General features: G+C 42.0%; 1 protein-coding gene across 1 annotated transcript; it reads left to right on the top strand.

Moving 5' to 3' along the window:
- Window positions 1-804: 804 nt before the first annotated feature.
- Window positions 805-15,038, top strand: DDX52 (DExD-box helicase 52). Its single transcript, XM_065418167.1, has 15 exons — window positions 805-937; window positions 1,406-1,670; window positions 3,817-3,956; window positions 4,977-5,162; window positions 5,545-5,688; window positions 6,395-6,506; window positions 7,255-7,327; window positions 7,506-7,709; window positions 8,109-8,199; window positions 9,481-9,603; window positions 9,864-10,014; window positions 10,450-10,525; window positions 11,453-11,524; window positions 12,661-12,753; window positions 13,812-15,038. The coding sequence occupies exons 1-15, from the start codon at window positions 851-853 to the stop codon at window positions 13,894-13,896; spliced, it is 1,902 nt and encodes a 633-aa protein (XP_065274239.1). The 5' UTR covers window positions 805-850; the 3' UTR covers window positions 13,897-15,038.
- The last annotated feature ends 344 nt before the right edge of the window (window positions 15,039-15,382 follow it).

Below are 15,382 nucleotides of genomic sequence, written 5' to 3'. Positions count from 1 at the left end.
ATTAGTGGACAAGTGCATTTTTCAAGTTGTGCAATAACATCTCATCTCAAAAAGTTCATAGGGAAACAGTTATGTCCTGATGTAATATTTTTAAGGCACACGGGTTACATTTTGAAACAGGAGTACTGCACGCTGATAGCAGCAAAGTGATGTGATGTCATTTTGACTTGATATAATGACTGGGAATCATGATGCACTATCTTGTATTGCAAGGGCACCATTACACACCATTTCGATACAATCTCCAGGACAACACAGTCCAAGCTGTAGCTGCAGCACAGATCAAAGTTAACAATGATACACATTGTCCAGGTGTGCCCGCCACCCAAAGTCAGTGGTGCGCCCCGAGAGCTCCACTTGGCCACTCAAGACACTATGGCTCGGCGAATATGCAAACGCTAAATAAATAAAGGACAGCATTACATCATGTAGGGGTATTACACCATCCCGTGACGTTGTAATGTGGTTACGTGTCACCGTGACGCAACGCTGCCATGCTGCGTGTTGCTATGATGCCGTTACATTGCACTGGGATCATGTGATGCTGTGACAGCCTCACGTCACACTGCAGTGTGTTGCCATGACATCACCACATCACCCTGGGAGCAGCCGGGCAAAGCCACGCGGACGGGGCTGCGAGGGACCCGTAGCTGACATGTGCCCTGGGGGAAAGGGACCTTCTGGCCTTGATCTAGCCGGACGTGACGATTTTCTCCTCCCAGACCCACCTTCGCGGAGCAACGGGCAGCCCTCAGCCGCAGAGCATGCCGGGTAGCGCCGCGTTCGGGCCCATGCGTCGCGCAGAGCATGTTGGGAAGCGCCTCGCCGCCGCGGTGCATGCCGGGCAAAGATGGATGCCTACGGGCTCTTCCGGAAGCTGGGAGCTGGCGCCAGGTTCGATCTGAAGCGCTTCAGCCAGGACGCCCGGCGCTTCAAGGTACCGCCCGGGCCGGGGCCGGGGCCGCCCCGTCCCCGCTGCGAGCCGGCGCCTGCTTCCGCCCACCCCGGGGCCGGGTCCCGTGGTTCTGCCCCCCTGCCCCGGCTCTGGCGTGATGGGCTGGTTCTGGCTCCTTGGTCGATCTCCCGGTCCCTGGTTCTGGCCCTGAGTCTCGGCCCGATCTCCGGGGCCGGGTCTCTAGCTGGATGCCCAGTCCTGGCCCCTGGTATTGCTCGGTGGCTGGTCCTGATGCCTGCCCGCTTCTGTCTCTGACCCTCATGGTTCCCCCGCCCAGATTCTGGTTCTGGCCCCCCGCCCTTGCTGGATGATTTGCCCTCAGGATCCCTTCCTCGGTTCCTGGTTCTGGCCCGCTTTGGTGTTTGTTAGACTAGTCAGTGCAAAGCACTTTTCATTGATATTGGAACAGTTCATTCAATCGGTTGAGTTCTTTCTTTCTTTAAATTTCAGGTGGTAAAAGTGAGAGACACTGAATTTGACTCTCCAGAGAGTCTTGACTTTTTTGGAAGCAAAGATACAAAGCTTCCAAGTATTTCTGAAAATGGCCTGGGAACAAATGGCTCCAAGAAATCCAAAGCTAAAATACAGCGACTTGAATCGCACATGGATGAGAAAGCAGATGACTCTGAAGAGAGGCTTAATGCAGGCACTGCAAGGAAGAGAAAACAAGACACAGGGAACTTTGAAGGGAAGAAAAGGAAGAGAAAGACCCAAGGTAGTGAGATTCTTCTCTTCTGTACAAGAGAATGTGCTTCAATTGCTTACATAACAGAAACTGGACTTCACTAACAAATCTGACTTGTATGAACAAGTGTAGGAATTACCAAGCAAAAGAAATTTCTAACACTAATAAATTGGGTTATAACAAATGCCATGAAACTCTTGTGAAGGAATACAAGCTCTAAAAGACTAGTACTTGATTATTGTCATTGTTTTAAATATCTGCTATGCAAAGAGTAATTTTCCTAAGGTTTGTTGTTTTTAAAACAACAGTTTTCTTAATTCCTTGCATTCTGAGTTAAATTTCTCACTAAGATTAATTTAAAAATAAGTTGCTCACTGATGTCTTTGTATTTTAGTAATACTGAACTCTGATAACACTGTCCAGATAGTCCCACTCTGTTTTTACAAAAAGAAAAGAGAAAGAGGTGCCAGGATGCTGCAGAATTCTTCCATCTAAATTAGATAACTGCTGAAGTCTCTCAAAGCCTGATCTCCAACAATTTTATTCCAGTATAACTATGTTGCTTTTGGGAGTGGATGCAATTATGCTGGAATAAAGGTGCCTTATATGGGTTTAGCTTATTCCCTTCTCTGTACGGGACTAAGTTATGCCAGTATGAGCACACTTGTACTAAGGCTAGGTCTACACTGCAGCGGGGGTCCGACCTAAGATACGCAACTTCAGCTACGTGAATACCGTAGCTGAAGTTGCGTATTTTAGGTCGGCTTACCTAGCGGTGAGGACGCGGGAAAGTCGACCGCTGCCGCCGACTCCGCTGCCGCCTCCTGCCGAGGTGGATTTCCGGAGTCGACGGCAGAGCGATCAGGGATCGATTTTACCGCGTCTTCACTAGACGCGGTAAGTCGATCCCCGAAAAACCGATTGCTACCCGCCGGATCGGCGGGTAGTGAAGACAAAACCTCAGACAACTGCCTCTAGGGATGTTGTCCTGCTTTAACTATACTGTACACAAGGCCATGATGTCTTATCTGAATTCGGCCAGGGGGCTATGCTCATGGTTGCGACTGAGCAGTATTCTTCTCTGTTTAGTTTAGTAGTTAGGTTGGAGGTGTAGGGTGCTTTTCAGTTAGGTCTTCTAGACTGCAATTATGATTATATCTGGATGCAAACCATATTGGAGTCTATAGGTAGGAGAAGTAATAACTCCATGGAAAAAAGAACACGTCTTTATATGCTATTTTACTTAATGATAAAACAGTAAAACCAGGTCATGTGATAGACTGTTGCTACTATAGCTACGTCTGTCGGGTGTGAAGAGGTGAGAGCCCTGACTGGTATAGCTGTGCCAGCAGACGCCCCTAGGATAGACACAGTTATATGGCAGTACTGCACTTTTACCAGTATAACTTGTTTGCATTGTGGGGGCAGTTTTACTATGTTGGTACAAACCTCAGCTTTGCCAGTAAATAATTGCATCTATGCTAGGAGCATTTTAACAGTATAGGAATACCAGTATATGGGCAAAGGTCTCCTGGTGTAAGTCATGAAATTGCATAATATCACCACCACTGCTCTTTTGATCTCTTGTATCTAGCATGATTGAATATTGAAAACAAATTGTCAATTCATTTATTTAACAAATATGGCATGGAATAATTGTAGTAAAATAATGTAAGTTAAAGCATTATTTATTGAATAAATTATTCTTCTAGAGTTCAGCTCTTCTTGTATCACTTTTCCGTAACTTTCTGGTGCTTTTTTCTTTTTTAGATTACAAACTTTTGGTGGTAGGGGTGGGGGCAAGCATCTTTATTATTTACGTGCCCTTAAAGTACCTAGCACTTTTGGGGTGTAAATAAATGAATAATAGATGCTGATACAAATGCAAATTAATTGGTCTGTAAATTATTTTATGATAAAAATCTGTGGAAGTTACCAGCTATGTTCTTGGCCAGAAGTGACTGGAGAGATTTTTTGGCTGGCTGAGTTCAGGGCTAATGAAATAAACTTGCCAGAATGCAGAACTAAGGCTGATTCTGCAACCATTGGAGTCAGTGGGAACATTACCATTGACTTCATTGGTCTTAAAATCAAGCTCCTAATGTCAATTCCTCTTACTACGTTATTCTTTGACTTTTTTTTTTTTTTAATAATGCACATTCATTGAAACTTTTAGAACCTGTTTCAGTCCGTTCTGACATGGAACATGATGGGATATTGTGGATGTCCTCTTTGGAAACAAAGATTAAAGATACAAGAGAAAAGGGGGAAAAGAAACCCACTGCAGAGAAACTGGAACAACTCAGACAGCAAAAGGTGAGGCTTGCTTATTTAAATGTAGCTAAAAATAGTTATGTGCTCACTTGTATGAGCATGTCATCTGGAAGCTTCAGTCATTTGCTGTGTTGTCTTTTGTGATGAAGTCAGTATAGTGTGACAAAAGAATTGGAAAATTGATCCAGATGTGCATAACTTACTAGTGTCACAAAAAGGAACTTAATCTAGGGTCACTTAACTCTAGGTATGATTCCATACAAAGACTTGTTGAAGTGCTCAAGTTAATGCACGTAAATAGTGGACTACAGTAGAACCTCAGAGTTATGAACACCTCGGGAATGGAGGTTGTTCGTAACTCTGAAATGTTCCTAACTCTGAACAAAACGTTATGGTTGTTCTTTCAAAAGTTTACAACTGAACATTGACTTAATACAGCTTTGAAATGTTACTATGCAGAAGAAAAATGCTGCGTTCTCTTTATTTTTTAGTAGTTTACGTTTAACACAGTATTGTATTTATCTTTTTGTGTGTGTGTGTGTCTGCTGCTACCTGATTGTGTACTTCCTGTTCCATATGAGGTGTGTGGTTGACTGGTCAGTTCTACTGTATTCCTATGTGTAAATTTAAGCACACGAATAAATCTTTGCAGGATTAGTGTCTTTATCTGTAGTATAGCAGCTGTTAATGGAGAAACTTAAATGCTGACAATAAAGCTGTAAAGGTTGTGACTGTTCTGTAATTTTCTTCTAGGAAATGGTTTTAAACACATTAAGTTTGAAAACTATTTAGAGCATTTATGGGGCTTTTTGAGGAGGCAACCTGGTGTGGCTGTTAAGAGAACAGGAATGGGAATCAGGAGACTTGGGTCCTACTTTCAGTTCTGACATCAGCTCTCCCTGTGTGAACTTGTTCAAGTCACATTTTCACATCTGTAAAATACTACCTTCGTAAAGGTGTTAAATTGCTTAAGCCTCATATCTGAAATTGTATTATTGAAGAACAAAGTGGCTGCTATTATTTTCTGACATGTTGCGTAATTTTTACATTTTTGCCTTCTAGATAAACCATTTCAGAAATAAACACAAGATTAGTATCCAAGGAACAGATCTCCCTGAACCAATTGCCACATTTGAGCAGCTTCAAGCAGAATATAAAATCCAACCTAAAATAATGCAGAATATTCAAGCTGCTGGCTTCCAAGTCCCTACGCCAATTCAGATGCAAGCCATTCCAGTCATGCTTCATGTAAGTCTCCTTGTCTTACACTTTGATATACAATGAGATGGTATGACTCGGACAGAGTTTTCCCATTGGGGACATAAAAAATGTTATTTTAAAATAGAGTAAACATAGTACTGTAGTTCATACTCAAATCTTGTGATGGTATAACTAGTGGAAACATCTATATCTTAACTTCCTCAAAGTCAGTATTTTCTATTGCTAGGAAGGCAGTTTAAATATAACCTCAACTTGCAGTAGGTGCAATATGGTTGAGGTAACACAGTGTGAGAAGCTTAACTTCTGCATTTCCTGATTTTTTTTACTTTTTTTTGTTAATGCAGCTTTTTGCATTTAATAAAAAACACTAAATGTAAATGTTCAGCTTTTTCCTGTTTTATATTCATAGGGTCGGGAACTTCTGGCTTCAGCTCCCACTGGATCAGGAAAGACTTTGGCTTTTAGCATTCCTATTTTAACACATCTGAAACAACCTATGAATAAAGGATTTAGAGCTCTGATCATATCGCCTACCCGAGAACTTGCTAGTCAGGTAGCGATTTTTTATTAAGTTGTCATAAAATAATTATGCACTGTATTTGTAAGTACTCCCATTATTCTGGTTCAGAAAAACAGAAGTTTGGTGGACCTGTTTTTCTTTCTACCCTCAGACTTTATCTGATAAAATTCAAGTGTATATGAAAGAATGTTTAAAGAAATGTCTGTCTTCTATGCCTACTATGCTTTGGGGTATTATGAAATGTAAAGACATGGTTAGAACAGGAGACTGGGACTCAAGACTCCTGGATCTTGTTTTAAAATTCCATTACAACTTTTAACAGTTATGCTTCAGCAGATAAGCACAGGAGACGTTAGTGCTACCTTATTTTCTGTATTTGGGGCAAAAACGTCCTTTTGAGTCTTAATCTTAACTCAAGTAATCAATTTCTTCTTTGTTTGTGGGGTTCCATTTTATGTCAATGGTAGTTTTGTATATTTAGTGAGAGCAGCCAGTAATAATCAAACTGTGGCATGCAGACCTGTGGGGACAATTTTGTGCAAGTGAATAATTCAGGTTGGAAGCCTGAGTTTTGTGATGTCAAAAATACTTCAATTTAAAAGTTGTTGGTTTTTTCCCCCCGAGACAATCTGAAATCTGAGTGGATTTGAAGCCGTGTATGTATTGCACTCTGTGTAGGTTTGTATGTCTTTGTTGTTGTTCCAAAAGCTACCCCACTATGTATTGTTGTATATTTCAGACCCACCGAGAGCTAGTAAAGCTGTCTGAAGGGACTGGATTCAGAATACATATGATCCATAAAGCAACTGAAGCAACCAAGAAGTTTGGGCCCAAATCATCTCAGAAATTTGGTAATCATTCTAATGATGCATAGGGATTCTCTGAAGCCTTTGAAACCTAGAACACAAGTTTTAAGTGATGTATGATTTAAACAGGTCAGTAAGTGCCATCCAAGTCCTGTAGTCACTTGCTTCTGTGAATACAATATCCTTGGAATCAAGACGTTAAAAGAGGTGGAGGAGAAATAGCTCCAGAAATTAAAAAGGGGAGAGCTACCTCTGCTGTACAAAACAAATGCCACTTGAATACTGGAAAAGCACCTAGGGGTGGTGAGGAGAAAACAAGCACTCTGATAACTAACTGTGCTGTGTCATTCATTCATTCATTGTTGGAATACAGGCATGTAGCTGAGTTTGGTTATGGAAAGCAGAGAGTGGCAACCACTTCAGTGCTTTGTGGTGGCTTATTAATGCAGAATCATTGGGCTCTGCCATCAGAATCTTATCCACCGCACGTTGTGAACTATATCTACTTAACAAGACTTACCTTTTATATAAACTCTGGATATTAACAAATCCTCACAACACCCTTATGTTTAAAGTAAATGAATAAAAATGAACAGCTCCATTTTTACAGATGTGGTAATCAGAAACACAGGGAGGTGAAGTGACTTGCCCAAGGCCTCTCAGCAAATCAGTGTCAGGTCAGGGATTAGTGCTCTTGGGTCCAAGGTCTGTGCTCAGACCATGCTGCGTATCTATTTCAACATGCTTTTTTCCCCTCCTGCTTCGCTTTAACATTGTTTTGCTTTTTCTATAGATATACTAGTGACTACTCCAAACAGACTCATTTATTTGCTGAAACAAGATCCGCCAGTCATAGACTTGACAAGGTATGAAGAGGGTTTTTTTTAAGTTTGTTTTTGCTAGTGACTTTCTTCCTGTCAGAATCTCTGAACAAGTGCTAGATCTATGCATGCACAAAATTTAAACCTATGATGTCCTTTCAGGACTTGTATTTTTCTCCCGTATAAGCTGCTACTATTGAACAAAAAATCTTGTTTTTCCTAGAGTTGAATGGTTGGTGGTTGATGAGTCAGACAAACTATTTGAAGATGGGAAGTCGGGGTTCAGAGACCAGTTAGCCTCCATCTTCCTGGCATGCACGTCCCATGTTGTCAAAAGAGCCTTGTTCAGCGCAACTTTTGCATTCGATGTAGAGCAATGGTGCAAACTCAACCTGGACAATGTCATTTTGGTGTCTGTTGGAGCAAGGTAAGTGTGCAGGTATTGACTCGGTCTTCTTTCTTGTGGGATCTCCTGTCTCGTTCAGCCAGCTGTTGGCCCCTACGTAGGCAGAGAACTACTTGCATCTCCTCTCCATTTGGTTGTATATTCCTCAGCTGTTCACCTGCTGCCACAGTTTCAGCCATCTCAACGATCAGATCTGCGGGGCAGTATTATGCATGTATGGGTCCTTTTTGTGCAACGGGGAAGGTACTGTTCTGCTTTGAGTATTTAATTGCTGAGAGGAGGGAGGATTACCTTGCGGAGGAGGGTGTATTGGAGAAATTACTGCAAGATGTGAAGTATTTCTTTTTTCAGTAGTAAACGTCTTATACCTGTAAGACACTAACAATGACTTATTTCTATGTGATTTGATTTTTGTTTCAGAAACTCTGCAGCGGAGACAGTCGATCAAGAGCTCTTGTTTGTTGGCTCAGAAACAGGAAAACTACTGGCAATGAGAGACCTAGTTAAAAAGGTAGTTATGGGTGACAGAGCACCTTCCTCCTTGCTTATTAACTTACTAACTCAGCTGCGGTGCACCATGTGCTGCATTGGAAAAAGAGCGAGTGTATATTTTGGACTCAGGTTTTTAACCCACACTCAAGTAAAATAGAGACAAAATTTCTACAGTTCATTGTAAACTAAATTTTACTTGAAAATGTATTTTCGTTGTTGTTTTGTAGTCATGTAGCTGCTCAATTCTTTCTTCTAGATCGGGGCGGGCAAACTTTTTGGCCTGAGGGCTGCATCGGGTTTCTGAAATTGTATGGAGAGCCAGTTAGGGGAGGCTGTGCCTCCCCAAACAGCCACGCGTGGCCTGGCCCCTGCCCCTTATCCAACCCCCCCCTGCTTCTCACCCTCTGACAGCCCCCCTGGGACCCCTGCCCCATCCAGCCCCCCCTTCTCTCTGTCCCCTAACTGCCCCCCGTCGCCCCATCCAACCCTCCCTCTCCTTTCTGACTGCCCCCCACAGGACCCCTGCCCCATCCACCCCCCAGCTCCCTGTCCCCTGACTGCCCCTGGAACCCCTGCCCCTGACTGCCCCCCGCTGCCACATCCAACCCCATTTCTCCTTCCTGATTGCTCCCCCAGAACCCCTGCCCGCATTCAATCCCCCTGTTCCCCGCCCTCTCACCACCCCGACCCCTATCCACACCCCTGCCCCCTAACCACCCCCCCTGAACTCCCCTGCCCTCTATCCAACCCCACCCCGCTCCCTGCCCCCATACCGCGCTGCCTGGAGCACTGGGGGCTGGCAGCGTGGCTGCACCAGGACAGGCAGCCACGCCGCCCGACTGAAACCAGCCACGCACCGCGCAGCACAGAGCACCGGGTTGGGCCGGGCTCTGCAGCTGCACTGCCCCAGGAGCTCACAGCCCGCCACCCAGAACCTTGTGCTGGCGGCGCAGTGAGCTGAGGCTGCGGGAGAGGGGGAACAGCAGGGGAGGGGCCGGGGGCTAGCCTCCTGGGCCAGGATGTGGCCCGCGGGCCGTAGTTTGCTCACCTCTGTTCTAGATTGAAAAACAGTTGCTTTCTATGAGGCAAATTTAGTCCTCATCCCAAAGCCCAGGTGTAATTCATCTAAGTCAGAATCTGCTTAATCCAGGCCTCAGGAGAGTTTTGTCAGTCAAAAATCACTGTCTGAAATGTAAACTATGCAGGCTGATTAAATCCATGGCGGCACAGTACTGACGTTGAACTGAGATGGGAAAAGGACTTGTAAGCAGAAACCTTACACAAGCTTGTTCTCTTGCAGGGATTCACTCCTCCTGTCCTTGTTTTTGTGCAGTCCATTGAAAGGGCTAAAGAGCTCTTCCATGAGCTCATTTATGAAGGGATCAATGTGGATGTCATCCATGCAGACAAAACACAGCAACAGGTAGGAGTCCGTAAATATCGTTGTCTTGGACAGAAACTGTTCAGAAAGCAGATTGTACATGCTGTCGTGTAAAAACTAGAACATCTATCTGCGGTAGTTAAGTGGGACAAGTGGTCTTGTGTCATGACTGTGGAGTCTTCTGTTTGGAGGGAGGGTGGGAATTGGACTTACTGTTGAGTATAATGTTGGCAGATATCGATACCTCTTCTGTTCTCAAGCTGCTAATTAGTCGGTCACTTGCACAATTTGTGTTTCACCAGAGAGATAATGTAGTACACAGTTTCAGAGCTGGGAAGATTTGGGTGCTCATCTGCACAGCCTTGCTAGCACGAGGGATTGACTTCAAAGGAGTGAATATGGTCATTAACTATGACTTCCCAACCAGTGCCGTGGAATACATCCACAGGATAGGTGAGTAAGTGTTCTTTGACAAAGCAGGATGTGTGGACTCGTTCTCTGTCTGTGTTAGCTTTTGAATGGAGAGTGTTGTCTGGTGTTTAGAGTAGAAATCTTGGCATCAAGCCTCCTGGATTACCCCAACTCTGACACTGACTTTGCCACATCATTTAACCTACTTCATGCCTCCGTTCGTCCATCTGTAAAACTGGGTTTCTCGCCTACCTCCCAGAGGTTTTATGATCCTTAATTCTTTTTTGTAAAGTGTTTTTATATCCTTCGTAGTTGCAACTTATTACTCTTACTCACTACGAACTACATCGCTAAGTGAAAACTACTAAGTCATATATTGGCAAACTGCACTTGGTGATAGGGAGGAAGAATTACTTCTTCATTAAGCTGCTGGAAAGTATTAAAGTAAAAACTCTTAACTTTATTGGTCTTTGACAGGTCGTACTGGAAGAGCAGGACACACAGGAAAAGCAGTTACTTTTTTTACTGAAGATGATAAACCTTTATTACGAAGGTAAATTGGGAAATGTGACAGTGATGCTCCTTAAGTTTCACTCCCACGTTGCGGGATTCTTTCTCAGGACAAACAATTACCAAATGGTTGTGTGTTTGGTATTAAAGTCCTCACCCCAGCATAACATTTTCATACTTTTGTACCCACCCCAAAGTATATAAAACTACTTATGTGTGAAGTTTCAGTGTCAGCTCTCCATATTTGGACCTGCAAGGTGATCTGTCACCAAATTACCCTTTAGTGTGGGAAGCTTAACCTTGACGCGTTTTGTGAATGCACTGATAGCGAATTCAGTGTCCTCTCACTTGCTGCACTCAAACCCAATAATGGTAATACAAGGGACTGATATATTAACAGCACGGTTTATAAGCATACAGTGAAATATTAGGGCACATTAGTGGAATTGGTGAACGTGTGACTTTTTAATAGCAGTAAGGCCAATGCAATTGACCTGGTCTGCTACATAGCTGTGGGTGCTATTTTTTTGGTCCTCCCAAGTCTCTTCCTTGCACTATCAAACAAAACTGCTGATTAGTTTTTTCAAAAAGCTTCTGCATTCTGCAGTGGTTTTGAACCTACAGTCCTAGTCTCATCCCTTAGCCTACTGATGCTTGTGAATTAAGTCTTTGGCAAAACTTTCCTTTTTGGCTTCTCATTACTCCAGTCATTTACCTACCATAGTTACTATACTAATGGAATTTTAGTTTCAGTTCATTACAAGCCAGTGAACTTGAGTGTTTGTTTTCATCCATATCATTTGATTACTATTTTCTCTTTCTGCTTCAAACTTCCCTGGCTCATTTTTTTTCATTGCAGATGAGAAGTAACCTAACTGCTTCCTAGAAATAGCTGTTCTGCATTAAATAACTATATATCTACTCAGGAATTCAGAACTTCATTTGATATTTCCCCCCTTCTCTCTTCCAGTGTAGCCAATGTTATCCAGCAGGCTGGCTGTCCTGTGCCAGACTATATAAAAACCTTCCACAAACTGCAAAGGTAAGGTTGCTTTAGTTCTCCTTGTGATTTGTGTGACATTTGAGATTAGGAGAGTTGCAAGCAATCTGTTAGATATTGCTCTCTCTGTGCAGGTGCTTTCAACTTTTCTTCATACGTATTGTCAGAATTAATATTTGACATTTTTATGACGGGTAGTTAAAATGGGGGGGGGTGAAGTTTGATGTTGGCCTCTTGTTTGTAGCACCAGGTGCATTGAACAGATGTGAGCAAAACACATTAGTAAACATAATTAAATTACGTGTTGTGTGGATAAAAGCAGGATGAGACTTCCAAAAATTAACTTCTTTAGTAGTTTGAACTTAACAAACCAAATACAGATATTTTCATTTTTAGTCTGAATGATTACATTGGACAGTTAGAAACAAAACAAGGAATGTTTTGCTGTAAGGGAATATGATTCTAGTTTTTCTTCCTTCTGATTATTTTACATGTTTACATGGGCAAATCTATAGCTGCACTTTTAGCAATAAAAATAGCTGTTACCAGAGTGCTTTTTTAAGAAAGCACTCGCCTTAAATTCTATAAAAACAATTATCCCCTTTGAAGCCTCAGGCTTCTAAGAATCTGCTGCTAGCATCCCCGGTCCTGCTGTGAGTTTTGCATAGGTGGCGCTCATTGCAGGATCAGAGCATGATGAGCATAAAATCCTAGAGGACTGCCAGCCTCTAACACTGCCCAGCTGCTAAGATTGTTTCTGGACGTTTGCTGAAATTTTCAGTGTGTTTTATTTAAAAAAAACACTACTTGTATCTTTTTTTCATATAGGTCTGACCACTTTCACACAAAGCTAGAAATCTGTTTATATATACCATCTTCCACATGTTTTTCAGCAATGCATAATATTTTTAAAACCTATTTAAAATAAAGATGGGCTTAATTGTCCAAAGGAAGGCAGCCACTCTGGGACAAGGATAAAGAAGGGGAAACTCCAAAAGAGAGAGCTGGCTGAATTGTTAAATCCTTGGAATAAACCAGCTGTACAAAATTTGCATTAGTTGTTGGGAATTATTTTTTGGAGGATCTGCAGGTATTGTAAGTACCTAGTATGTTTATTTCAGATGTTGCGCTTGCCTTTAACAGAGCCTTAATCTTATTTTCTTAAATGCCATATTCAGCAAACAAAAGAAGAAGCTGATTAAGAAACCATTGGAAAGGGAGCACATTCGTACCACTCCTCAGTACTTATTAGAAAAAGCCACGAAAAAAAAGTATGTACCATAGTTTCTTTCTAAAGGGCCTGAGGGATAATCTGTTTTTATTTACCTACAGGGAGAGAGTGAACTTCAGATTTTTAAAAAAAGAGAAAATTGTATGTGAATTTGCTGTTTACATGGATAGCTCGGTTGACAGCTCTAGATACATTATCCACAACGTAGGTTCAGCAATGGCACCAGCAGTGCAAGCTTCCCCATGTTGCCCTGTCAGTGTGCTTCATACCTGAACTGGATGGCTCACCGCTGGTCCAATCTCGGTAGCCAATTCAGTCCTTGACCTCTCTGCTGAGACTGCTAGTAAGGATGCCAATTTATGGTGGTGACTCTTCGTGCCACCAAACAACTATTGGATGGTAGCAATTCAGCTCATTATGAAGCTGGGTTGAATTTGAACCTATGACCTTGAAGTACAGCTCTCCAGACAACTGTCAATCACCAGAGCCAATCCACTCCCCTTCCTGGAAGTTTTTTAAAAATATGAAATATTAAATAACAAACCTGTAGTCACAGTTCACGGTGGTTTAACCTCTGCAGTCAAGAAGGCCTAGAATCTCTCTCTCTCTGGGCCAGTGGAACAGATTTCCAAGGGCTTAGGCTTGACTGGCAGAGAGACACGTCTCAGTGTGACATAAGATGAAGAGAAACTATTGCTCATTTGAAGAGGCAAAAGAAGGTTGCTGGATGGTACACTGGGTTACTACAAATGATGAATGTTTAAATGATGGTATAAACTCATCCCCTATTTTAGGACCATGTGAAAACTGGTTTATTGGTCTAATTTGAGTCCTTGTTTGTGTACATGGGGATCTGGCACAGTTGACTATCTTTGGTCACAAAGGCCCAGTACTGCATTAGAGATAAATACATCTGAAGATTGTTGCTGTTAGATGCTTGTTTTATATTAAGTGCACTGAATGTTAAAGTCTGCAATGTAAGTAGGCAAAAAGACATCTGTAATGGGAGGCTAATGACTGGTTCGGATACGTGGTTCATCTTTCAAACATAAATACGCTTAGATGCATTAATCTCTAATTTGTTGTTCTTTCTCTTAGGAAAATTATCCAGAAAAGTATTAAGGAAAAGAAACCCAAGGAAGCAAAAAAAGACTCTCAATTACAGACTGGTCCAGAAAGTTGACTACATTGTATGAATGATCCTGCCACATGACAAACTGAGTTTGAAACTACCACCTATCTGAATCTTAGACATGGAAAATGTAGGATGGCAGCAAAGGATTGGGGAAAGAGACTGTGATCACTCACTGCCAACATTTATTCCCTTTTTTATATATATTTAGTGTTACACAAAATTCTTAATGGAACAGTGGTGGAGGAAGTCATCAGCGTACTTCTTATAGAAGTGCAAGAGCATGCTCCTGTAATGAAATACGCCAAGCATCTGAGCAATCACTCACAAATAGCGTCTGCTTGGGTTACAAGTATTATGTGGTTCATTATCGTTTCTTGAGAACACAGTTTATTCTATATTGAGGTATAAAACCACCCTTCGAATATTTTCTAAAGTTATGGCTAAGGGGGTCAGATATGTAAGATCAGAGCACATAAGCTTTATTGTTGTGCTGGGTAAGGATAGCTGTTGAAGATTTCCTTAAGCACATTGCTTCTGTTCATTTTGTGTACAGGATAGACTTTAAAGACCCAGTCTTACAACTATATTTACCCTTTTTTTTTGGCCATATAAATTAATTTGAAATAGATGTGTGGCATCACTCGCAGCAGTAGAAGCATATCAAACAATTGTAAAAACACCATTGAAGCTTTATTGTAGGGGTAATCTTAAACATCAAAATAGAATAAACGGGATCTTCAGGAGAGTTCTAAGACAAAGATTCTTCAGTCTGTTCATATATCCTTTGCAGAACAACTATGCAGACGTTCCTTTGATTTGTTACATAAGAAAAGGAACACCCTCCCCCCCCCCCTTCATTCTGCTCCCTCTTCACTTGTTAAACCCACTCTGTTCATACACTGTTTCCTTACCATGTAGTTCTAATAGTGCAGTAGTGGCTGCTTCTTCACAAGGATAATTCTTTCACATGTGACTGTCCGTGTTATTGGATAGCTCTGCTGCAATACACTCGCACTAAGAGTTCCACCTCCTCGAGGCTTTGTCACCGTTAATCCATTTTGTAAATGGATCCCAGCCATGCATAAATGATCTACTGTAGGCTACTGCTGATTGTTCTGTTGAAGTCTGTAGCCATTTTCTAAGATACACGTTTTGTAAAGTAAGACAAAATAAAAACTGATCAACAGTCACTTCAGATTCCTGCTTATTTCCAAGTTAGGGTCAGATTGCATTACTTTTCACACGTCTATTGTAGGATGCCTGTAAAACAATACATTTAATAGGAATGATGTAGAAATTGGTGTCTTGTTCTGAAATCTAATCTGTCTGAATTCATACATGCACCTATCATCTAAAAGATTTCCCCAGTTCAATAATTTCAAGTCCCTACTAAAAGTCATAGAGGTCCTTAGAACTCTCAAAAAAATACCAACAGATGCCAGTTGGAGGTAAAAATTATAATGGGAAGTATTTGGCAATCTGAAATAGAAGGGTTACCACCACTTCCCCATAATAACATTACTAAATTGTAACT

This window comes from Emys orbicularis, chromosome 17 (assembly GCF_028017835.1).
Source record: "Emys orbicularis isolate rEmyOrb1 chromosome 17, rEmyOrb1.hap1, whole genome shotgun sequence".
Classification (NCBI taxonomy): Eukaryota; Metazoa; Chordata; order Testudines; family Emydidae; genus Emys; species Emys orbicularis.
This window is presented reverse-complemented; position numbering and strand designations above follow the sequence as displayed.